This window comes from Panicum virgatum, chromosome 9N, assembly GCF_016808335.1.
Source record: "Panicum virgatum strain AP13 chromosome 9N, P.virgatum_v5, whole genome shotgun sequence".
Lineage (NCBI taxonomy): Eukaryota > Viridiplantae > Streptophyta > Magnoliopsida > Poales > Poaceae > Panicum > Panicum virgatum.
The window spans coordinates 79,802,227-79,813,796 of NC_053153.1; the positions used below are offsets into that span (position 1 = coordinate 79,802,227).

General features: G+C 45.6%; 1 protein-coding gene across 1 annotated transcript; it reads right to left on the reverse strand.

The window, feature by feature from the left end:
* Positions 1 to 5,413: 5,413 nt before the first annotated feature.
* On the reverse strand, positions 5,414 to 8,766 carry LOC120691552 (cyclin-dependent kinase inhibitor 5-like). Its single transcript, XM_039974645.1, has 3 exons — positions 8,087 to 8,766; positions 5,903 to 6,112; positions 5,414 to 5,817 (listed from the first exon to the last, which is right to left on the reverse strand). The coding sequence occupies exons 1-3, from the start codon at positions 8,419 to 8,421 to the stop codon at positions 5,748 to 5,750; spliced, it is 615 nt and encodes a 204-aa protein (XP_039830579.1). The 5' UTR covers positions 8,422 to 8,766; the 3' UTR covers positions 5,414 to 5,747.
* Between the last annotated feature and the right edge of the window lie 2,804 nt (positions 8,767 to 11,570).

Sequence of the window (11,570 nt, forward strand, 5' to 3'; positions counted from 1 at the left end):
AACTTTATAGATCTAAACAAAGCGTGAATATAACGCACTCCACAGCCGACTGATCTCGTTGGAGACCGGGCCAATTCCCCCCGTTCCCGCGGCCCCTCAACGGACCACGTGGCTGGCGCCTAACTTTGACCACGCACGCGCCCACGCGTTTGGGCCTCAAACCATATCGCAGTCGTGCCGCGAGCTCGAACTTTATGGGCCGAATCTGTGGGCCTACAGGGCCCAGTAAAGTCCGCTTCTTTCTTTCTTCACTAAAGAGAAGCAGCACAAATAAATTTCCAAAAAAAAAAACAGAGAGTGAAGCATTAGAAATGGCGGCGTTGAGAAAGGAGAATACTCCACAGTCCACCTCCCTGAATCGTATCGCAGCAAATGCACTCGAGGAGGGTTCAGGCGATTCCCGTTTCATCAGGACAAAACCTGCAGGATGAACACAGGTAAATACTGCCAATTTCTTTTCACCGTAGCCCCCGTAGGCAGCTGCACATGCACTGCACTGAACTGCAAGCGTGAATGCACCGGGAGTTGATGATTGGATGTTGATGCTTGGGGGTACTACACAGATCTCTTTTTTTTTGTTACCGCACCACGCTGTCCTTTTTAGTTTTTTTTTCCTAGAGACGAGGACGACCAGTGAGCAGGAGCAGCTGTCTAGGGCACCGCCACGCGATGTGATAGCTGATGGGTATGCCTACGGACTACATGGTTCTTACGGCATCTCCAGCGAACGAGCCGTAGCTCGGTTGGCAACTCGCCAGCTGCGCGAGGCTGCCGGCCCACGTTGGATTCCCATAGGGAGCAACGCGGGTGTCGCACCGGGAGCAGTGTTCCCACGGATACTGTAGTGTGAGTGTGTGGTGTGTGTATGTGGTGGTGTGAGTGTTGCAGTATGGTGTGTTTCGAGACTACTTGGGCAGCCTCGTCTGCGTTGAGTCCGATCACCGTGGGCGTCCAAAATCTTACATGACTCCCCAGTGTTTTTGGGTACTTTAAAAAAAATACAGCATCTCCACGTGATCCATCTCTCAGTAGATCCACGCGTTCAATTCATGGTTAGCTTGTCGCCGCACCACGGCACCAGCACAGGGTGAGGAGACGATACGAGCAGACGACTCCATGCAGCAGGTGCAGTGTCCCCCGGCCTTGTCGCTTTCAGTATTGCATAAGATCAACCTCAGTAATAAGCAGGAGTTGATGGTCTCTAAGCAGCAGTTATTGCCGATCCTTCAGTGCATTAAGTTCAGCAGTTATCTCAATGCTGTTATTCTGAACATTTTCCAGTGGAACAGAATGCTCCATATACAGCACTCGTTGGCCTCGTTTCCCATGCATAAAGATGTAAGCTTGCACGCTTGGCACACAAATATTTTTCTGCTTAGAAGACAACATTTGGTAAGGCACTGTTCTTCGCCCTCCCCGTTGTCTGCTGCTCATCCGAAGCTTGTGTCAATGTGTGTCAATGGCACTCAGGGCCTCTTCTGTCAGGGCATCTCAGGTCTTCAATGCAGAAAAGGTCAGAAAGGGCAAGCTCGAACCGTGTGTGCGCTACGGCCTCATGTTCGAGCGCCTTTTTCTCGTGAACCGGAAGCCCTTTTTACTACCCTTGACTGTGCAATGTAAAGATCAGGCAAACATTCCATAAGCATATGGATGTTACTCCATCCGCCTCCGTTCCAGCATCAGCAGCTTCTCAAGTTTCTACCACACCAACAACAGCCCTAGCTGTTTGTTAGACTTCTTCACTAATAGCTGATAAATAGTATACACTCAAAAAAAAACTGATAAATAGTAAAAGATGTATGAAGAGCAGTCAAACGAACTCCTAAAACAATGATCATTGCTCAGTCTGCTGTGTCAGCAGGCATGCGCTAGCCTCAGGGACTCTGTGGCACTTGTAATTTTGATTGCAATGTGACTTTCAAACCTTGTTTTTAGACCGACTTTCAAACTTTTCGCGCCAAGCAATTTACGCCTTTCTTTGCAGAAATGACTCTTGCAAGTACACAACCCTCAGAGGTACAGAAAAAGCATGGGGCGGGCACTTTTGTGCTGGGTCAGTGCAGTGCAGCAGCTTTGTGTTGTGCGCGAGGGTTTGACACCATCATCGGAAAGCCGTTGCTACTTGCTAGACAGAAAATTTAATCCAGTTTTTCAGAACTGAAATAGGGAGCCTAATCCTCATGTAACCATAAGCTGCTATCTGCATTCAGCATTCAGCAACACTCTGCCTTCATGCTTTTGGCTCCAACGCTAGCTTGCACTAGTAGGTACAACGGGTTGAAGGCTTTTTTTTTTGAAACGAACGGGTTGAAGGCTTTGATGCACACGAGAGGGCTGTGCCGTACAAATCTCATGAGAGCGCGCCGAGTTCAGTAGCTGCAGCTGCATGTCATCACAGTAATCATTAGGGGGTGTTTAGTTAGTGAAAAAGTTTGGGTTTGGCTACTGTAGCACATTTCGTTGTTGTTTAATAATTAATGTCTAATTATGGATTAATTAGCATCATTAGATTCATCTCGTAGGAATTAATTAGATTATGTAATTAGTTTTTTTAACTATATTTAATAGTCTATGGCCCCGTTTAGTTGCAGGCTGTAAAAATTTTGAAAAGTCATCTTTCTACATTTGAAGTAATAAATATAGACTAATTACAAAAATAATTACAGAATTCGTCTGTAAATCGCGAGACGAATCTAATGAGCCTAATTAATCCGTCATTAGAGGTTATTTACTGTAGCATTACTGTAGCAATTTAACATCTAATTACAGCCTAATTAGGTTCATTAGATTCGTCTCGCTATTTACAGACAGCAGTCGCAATGTGTTTTTTATTTCGTCTAGATTTAAGTCTCCATGCGGGTGCCGGAAATTTTTTTTGGAATTTTGGTTTTTGCATCTAAACACCGGCTATATATGTATCTAAAAATTTAAAAATTTAATGTGACAAGTACTAGGCATACTTTTTTGAGAACTGAACGCAGCCCCCACAGCAGTCACTTGGCGCCCAAAAGGGGGGCAGCTCCAGCTGTGAACTGTCCCGTCATCTGACTGCAAATCTGCAACTCGTGTACTGCAACTTGCAGCGAGATTCAGCACGGGTCGGCACACCGTTTTGGAGCAACGACTGTTACCGATAACCATCGCAGAACAGCGAACAGGTACCGCCTGATGCATCCAAAATCCTTTGGCTCAGCTGGTGTGCGCGTGATAGACAGCCAGTAGTAGTACATTTGCAGCTTGTTTCAGAGGATTGCTGCATCTTTCGGACGCAAATGTCGCCACAAGTCCTGCTGGATGCTGGAAAACAATGTAGGCCGTGTTCACTTCCTCCAAACTCCTCCAAAATTTCCATCACATCAAAATCACATCGAAGCATTAAATATAGCAAATGATTCATGCATTGAGTACTAAATATAGTTAAATAAAAAAACTAATTGCATAATTTTGATGTACGTTGCGAGACGAATCTTTTGAGTATAGTTAGCCTATAATAGGACAATATTTACCACAAACAAATGAAAAATATTACAGTGTGCTACAGTATCCGATGTGTCATTTTCTACCAGATTTTCATGGATCTAAACACACCCGTAGCATGATAACTGATGAGAACACCTGGCGCTAAAATTTGAAGTGTAAAGCTACTGTCAATTCACAGCAGTGGCGCTGTGCAGACATTTTCTCACTGAAATGAGATCATTTTGAGCATATCAGCTATGCCTTGCCAGGTATTTTACTATTACTCATTGGAGACTTCTCCACATGAAGCTACTTAGGATTCTAGGTAGATACTGTAAATCTCCTAAATAAAGAATAATAACTCTAATAATTTCTCATTAGATACTGTAAAAATAATAACTCTAAATAAAGAATTTTACTATTACTCATTAGATACTGTAAAAAAAAAGAAATCCTATAATTTCTCATAAAAATCAGAAACATTCAGCCAATCCAACAACTCTAATAATAATAACCATCGGATTTGTTGTCTTTCCTAATAAGTTACCCACCTCTGCTATTATAAAAATAGACTAAACTAATCTCCTAATTCTGTTCTAAATTATCCACCTCTACCATTATAATAATAAATTCTGAAGTAACCCCCTACTCTTTGTGTAAATTACCCACCTATACCATTATAAAAATAATACAAATACCCTCTAAATTTGCATATAAATTTTTCAATTATGTCATTATTTTGTAGGATAAATTACTCCTAAATCTGAATCTAAATTATATAATTATAATAAAATATTAAAGTGTATCAATATAAAATTCTAAATTATTATTCTCTATTATTAATCATATATTATTATATTATTATTTATATAAAAATACTACCCATGATATATGTCACCATATATTCATTTAAGATGGAAGAGATAAGAATACTAATTCACAAACAAAACAAATAGTTCAACTAAACATATATTGAATACATATGGAGTTGTGATGCAAAACGAAATTTATAGAAATTAGATAATGGTAAATATATGTTTTAGTGTGTGTGTTAGAATATTTAAGAGATAAAAAGGACGTAAGATAGATAATTATAATTATTAATTTTATTTTTATATTAATTTTAGTTAGCCCGTGCTCCGGGTTGATAGACTAGTATACTGTGTTTCACACTAGAACTCGAAGAACGGGAAATGCATGCTTCTGGTTGCACCTTGGATTCTCTTTACACTATTTGATACTCTTGGGAACTTGCGGCAGCTTTTGACGCCGGGGGCACCAATTTGAAACTCCACTGCAGGAAAAGATCGCAGGGACGATACGGGACCAAGTGGCACCAACCGTGTGTGTGGGTAAAGCCTGTTTACAGCCACTAAGAACACGTTACCCAATACCAGCAGCAATTTCAGGCAGCGGTGCTGGAAGATAATCTTTAATTAAACGGGAAAGCGGCAAAGATGGAGCGAAAAAGGGCATTTGCCTGAAAGGTATAAGGAGCAGAAATCACAAATTACTCAATGACTTAGCTGGCTAGTTGACCGTAAAGATGAACTTTACTAGTTATCTAGGATATTAGAAATTGAAAACAACAGCGTTGGCCGGCAACATTCCAAAAATGATTCCTCACTGCTGGTGCTGATGCACCGGTCTCTCCAAGTGAGACCACCATGGCATCATCCAGTGACCACTTGAAGGAAAAGACACAGTGTCTGACTCTAGCCACAAGACCGAACTCCCAAGTCCCAATGGAACCAAAACCAGTTCACGGTTTAAAAGGAGTATCGCGAATACAAGCTCTGCGTTTTGTTTCAAAAAAATACAAGCCCTGCGAAGCCCCACAGAATCCAACATGCCACATGGCCTTTCAAGGGCATGACAAGGGTTTCCACGTTCAAGTGGCGCAATGCCAATTTTTTCGGACCAGAGCATGAGCTCGCCATGTGACAGACAACAGTTGAAAACATCAGGCAAATGCCATGCAAATCTAACTCTAATTCATTAAATTGATTCAAGGACTAGGAACAGATGATTAGGCCTACACTACACTACATGAGATGATTCGGTTACAGCATGAGCGTTGAGCAGTCAACGGTTACAGTAAGGTTGGGGATATGTGTGTAACTCAGCGCTGCACCTGTTCGTTACACAAGATCATTCAGCTACAGGCTAACTACTCTAATTTTTACAACAGACAAGAAAGCTAATGCAATCCAGTTGGTTGCGCCACCACCATGGCACTGGTAATTGTTGTAGACATATCAGATCAACGGAGCTCTTGTGCTGAAAATCTAGCAGTCTAGCCTCGTCCATTCGTACCGTCCAGGAAGAGGACAGTCATTCACAGGACAGAAGTTATACCTGATAAGAACAATATTGCAGTTCCATGTCAGCCAACGCAAAAATTAATAGTGTTTTGAGTTATAGACAAGGAAGCTGGAAGTACTTCTCCCTAAAGGTATGCTGCTCATGTTGTTCAGCCGCTGTGAAGAACTCTTCCATCTCAAGTGAACTCGGTATGAAACGGCAGACTGAGGCTTCCATTCTGCGACGGGAAGTCATCGAGTTGCTGGATTTGCTTTTAGTTGTGGATCCTGGGGTGCTTATCATCTCTGAGTTCCTAATCAAACTGCAAGGCGTCGTCTCTCTAGTACTCCTGCAACCAAAAGAGACATGAGTAAAAATACTCGAAAGAAAATCAAAGAGTGCCTTAAACGCACAAGTACCATTGCAATGTATAATTTTTTTCGCACTCCTAAATTGAAAATCACACGGTGCCACCCAGAAGCAGACACTGAGGAAGGCCAAGTAATCAAGACACACTATTCAAAAACCCTAGTTCTTCAAGTTACTGTTCAGTCTTGTACTAGTGCACTACAATATGCAAACGTACTAACGGGCAAACAAAAATTGCTCTTAGACTTTGTCTCTGTGACTCTGTCCCTAATCCCCAAACAAAGAGCTCCAAAACCCGAAACGTGGCACTTGCAAGGTGCAAGCTGGATTGGTGAACATGACAACAAATGGCAAATAATTGAGCACATTATCTCCTTCCTCATCTGCTCTTGTCTCTTCCCGGCATATGCCCCCACAATGTGGTACTTGATTTATGCTGCAGCAAGCACACTTAATACAGGCAAACAACAAGTGGGCCTAATAGAGACAACTGAGCTAAATAGGATTTTCAACAAGCATATGCCAACGTGGGCCCAGGCACACAAGATTATGCAACTAAAATAGTGTTACGCACGTCATCACACTGAATTTTCTTTTCAAACAGCTATAGAATCCAGAGCACCACATTGCACGAAAGATACCAGAAAAGTCTTTTATCTTTCATCCTTCCCTTGAAGGACTTGTGCTAGACATTTTTTCGAAGAAGTATAGTGGTTGATGGACCAGAATAGGAATGGAGGAAAAACTCCATTTCATGTTTGCATTTCAAGAAAGGTGGTCCATCCCGAGGCCCAGTGATCCCAGGCAGCTAACAAGCAGGAGGTATTCAATGGTGGTGACACACTGGTAGACTGGTACACGGCTAATGATGAGCTGCTTACCAATGCCACGCCGTTTAGTTGCCGTCCAGACACAAACCAGTGGCAAGTGAGCAGAAACGCACGAAATGGGATCTTGAGTGCGACACTAGTAGACACTAGTACTACCTTTCCGGCGGTGGGCGATTGAAATTTCTTGCAAAAGGGCTTTTGATTGGCAAAAGATTGGGAGGGTCACTGCCGAACCCCACCACTAACCGAGACCCAACTAGATAGCACAAGAGCAAGCAAATGCAAGAGAACGAAGGGCTGGAAGGGGTGAGAACCAGGGGAAAGGAGGCAACTTTTCCCCTCCGGCTATGGGTAAGGACTAAGCAACGGCCACTAGAGATACTCCACTAAGAGGGCTGCTTTTGTTCGGACTGGGCGCAAAGATGCAAGAAATTGACATGCAACTAATTGTGGATTACTTATTTCATTGAGCAAAGAAAAGGTGATTTTTCCCTCAAAAAAATTGCATTGTAGGTCTAGGTTTCTGTTCAATAAGCTAGAGATTCTTCTGAGCAAAACAGGATTACTTCTCCAACCACTATAACATGTTAGTGAAACAAATGGCATGGCTGCCTGCAACTAGAAAGACTTCGGAATATTTAAGCTAACTTCTCAACAAAAAAAACTTAGCTAAATATTAGTATCCTACAAAGTGGTTCTTTTTTTTTGGAGGGGGGGGGGCGGTTAAAAGGTAGTACAGGTGATTTCGGTCGGATAAGAAGCTGGTATGAATGCAAGAACTGAGCAAAGACGGGGTCGTTCAATCCTTGGAACAAGTGAGGGGAAAATATTGGAACGAGTGATTGAGTTGCTCAATTTCAGCCAAGGAGTGGACTTGTCAGCCTATACCTTGTCCCAAGGCCCAAGGGGTAATGGGGAAAAGCGAAATATTGCGTCCGGCGCCAAATGGTGGCATCATTCAACTTCGAATTCGAAGCACTAGGTGCCCCCTGGCGGCGCTAATGGACTGGAATCGAGAAGATAGCGTACGCCCTGAAGGCGCCGAGGCAAACCCTAAGCAATCCCCCCCTCGCGGCAAAGGAGCAAATTGGATGAAAACCTGAACAGAGGTCGAGAAATCTCACCTTTCCATGGCGTCGAAGTCGAGCACGTTCTCCCCGAAGGAGGCCTCGACGTCGTCGTCGGGTAGCGCGGGCGACGCGGCGACGACCTTCCTCCCGGCGCCCCTCTTGTTGGGCGCGGGCGCGGGCGCGGGCGGCTGGTCCTTGTGCGGCTTCTCGAGCCTCCTGCTCCGGAGCTCGAGGTACTCCCCGGCGGCGTCCTCGGCGTCCCCCGGCCTCTGCGCCCGCTGCAGCGCGAGCGTGCGGGAGCGCGTGCGGACGCCGAGCAGCGCGCCGCCGGGGACCTCCATGAGGGCGACCTCCCCGGACACCTTGCTCTTGCGCATGTACTTCCCCATATGGCACGGTCCCGCGCGGCGCCCGGAGCTTGCCCGGAAGCGAGGCGAGGCGAGGCGAGGAGGAGCAGCGGGGGGACGGGCGGCGGTAGGTGGGTGTGGGGCGGGCCGCAGTCGCAGCAGCAACAGGGGAATCCCGGGAATAATGGTGAGGGGAAGACGAGAGGGCTCACTAGCGCTGCAGGCGAGAGAGAGGAGCAGCAGCAGAGGGGCGGGCGCGCCTTGTGGTGCGGTGCCGCGCGTTGGCTAGCGGGAAAAGGCGCGGGAGGACGGGTGGTGTCCCGCGCGGGCGGGCGATGCTATTTAGAGAGAGAGAGGCGCGCGCCTGGGCTTAGGTAAGAGAGAGAGAAGCAGAGGGGATTCTCGGGGCAGGGGCGCAGGGCGGGGGTGGGGAGGGCGGATGGCGCGGGCGCGCACGGTTTTAATTTCCGACCGGACTGGCCTAACCGCCGGCCTCCGGTACCGGTTTACCGGTCCGGTTAGACCGGTTACCGATCGGAACTGGACAAAACCCCATTTGAATTTGTTTGAATTTAAATCTCGGTGTTCAAACGGTACGGACCGGTATACCGGCCGGCCGAGCCGGTTTACCGGCCGGTTTGGCCGGTATACCGGTGATGTGGGAGGGGCAGCTCGAACCGGTAAACCGGCCGGTTATACCGGTATACCGGTTAGTTTTCCGCCGCTTGAAAAATAGATCCCGGTGTAAAATAAAAAAAAAATTCGGCATGAGCTATGCACATTTTAATGTAAATGACCATACCAAAGCAACAAGTTATAATCATACATACAAATACAATAATAATAAGTGTGCATACAAATACAGAGTCATACACCTAGACACATGAAACGAAAGTTCAACGTAGAAATGGGAAAACCCCCATTTGGGACGCGGTTTGGTATTCGGCGTTGGACATCAAAGCGATACCTCGCACTCTAAGCAGCTCAGCCTTGTAGTGTTGCCAAGTTTGGCCCGTCCACGCCGATGTTGTCTGCCATTCCTGAACTAACATAGTGTAAAAATGGGGGTCTTCCCATTCGTACACCCATCTCGTCGGTGGCTGCATGCTGATGTCAGGAATGGGATAGTGAAAAGAGTGCCTCGAATCGCTGTAGGAGAAAGAAGAGTGATGTGGACTATCATAGTCCGTTGGTCCACCTATTCTCCTCTGCGATTGCGGTGCTCCATGGTCGGTGTCCTGAGTAGCATGTGTGAACTGAGTCTCCTCTGCAATCAACCATATTTCATAATTAGTAGTCAATAGTCAGAAATATGTGTCTATTTATATGTGCAATGGATACCTATGAAACGAACACCACGAGCACGACCACTACCACCAGCAGCAGCATCAGCACCACTACCACCACCAGCAGCATCAGGCTCAGCACCGTCACCATCATCACCATCATCGGCCGAGATGCTATCCTCGGACTCCTGATATGGAGGACTACGCTCACCTTTGCCATCATCAGTCTCGGTGTCGCTGCTCACTGGTTTTGCTGTTCCTTTGCCTTTTCGACGCTTCGGGTCACCCTTCTTAGGTCCCTTCTGCAACTTTCTCTTCCCTAGGTGAGTGTCACCTATATTTGTACGTGCCCAATCGCTGATGGAATCATTCCCCGTAGCCTCACGTAGATCTGACTCGTTTATTTGATCTCTGACAATATGGGACGGGAGAGGGATGTCGCCGTAATCATCATCCTCGTCCAGAACTGGAGCCCGGTTAGATCTACCATATTCCATCCATTCCCGCACCGGATTATTCTCATCATAGAAAGAAAGATGGGCCAGCTGGTCAATGAAATCACCTTCTTCACGCATCAGTGGGCCGGATACCTCCTCAAGTCGGAGACGAAGGTTGTAGTTGACATAGACAAGCTTATTAAGTTTCTTGTGCGACAACCGATTGCGAATCTTTGTATGCAGCAAGGCAAAAGTACTCCAGTTCCGCTCGCATCCACTGGACGAACAACATTGTGAAACAAGTCTCATGGCAAGGTACTGCAGCTTTGGAGTACTTGATCCGAACATCATCCACCATGACGCTCCATGTGCAACCGAGTATGTAAGCAATATATTCGAATAGAGAAAATAACAATTTCATACGGAGTAACTCTTACTTGGGGATGTCTTTGGGTCCATCGCCATCCGCATTGACATGTCACTGCTATACTCGCCAACCTTCTGCCGAAACACGTCAAACTCCTGCAATGCCTGGACGGCGCTCTGGAGATCCGTCATGCGCTGAAATGTATCCTTGAGACCACGAAACATTTGTTGAGTTGGATCCATCATATATGCATACCTCGGATTTAGGACAGCAGCTGCAAAATATAAATCACTTCAATAAGCTTTTTTTAGTTCGATAGAGTTTAAAAATAGATGACTCGTGTGTGCTTACCTGGACCCACATACGTGCCTATGAACACGTCACCCAACCTCTCGTCCACCACGTCAATATACTCTTTCAGTGTTGAAATATTTGTTCCAAAGAAAGACCGCAGCTCCTGTTTCATATTCTGGTAGGCCATTACGACTTCGCACATGTTCGGCTTCTTGTCCTGATCAGCGAAGCGGAGAAACTTGTATATTGGTTGAACCGTGTTGATGATATATTTCATTGCATCCCACCACTCCATACTTGAAAAACTTGCATGAGTAAATCTACCTTCTTCGGTATTCGCCCATTTGCTGTGTTGGAACTCAGTAGATGCCATCCACTGCATGAAACGATCACGTTTCCGATAGATGCTCTCTAGGAACATGTAGTTGGTTCCAAATCGAGTGGCATTCCACTTCACCAACTCACCACCGATTGCGTTCCTCATCATTGTATTCAACTGACCATGATTGTGTAACCAATTTGAAATTCGCTTGCATTGCTTGATCATAACACCATGTTCAGGCCTTCGAGCTATATCCTTCAACATCAAATTGATGGTGTGTGCTAGATACGGTGTCCAAACTATGTGGTCCTACACGTCACTTAGTAGTTCCTTGCATGCTTTTTTGTAATTCGAGCCGTTGTCGGTGACTACGTGCACGACATTCTCCGGTCCAATCTCTTCCACCACCTTTTGAATCTCCTGCAATGGAAGACAGATTGTTTAGTAACATGTCAAAATATACACCATGCGAATGGAACATGTTT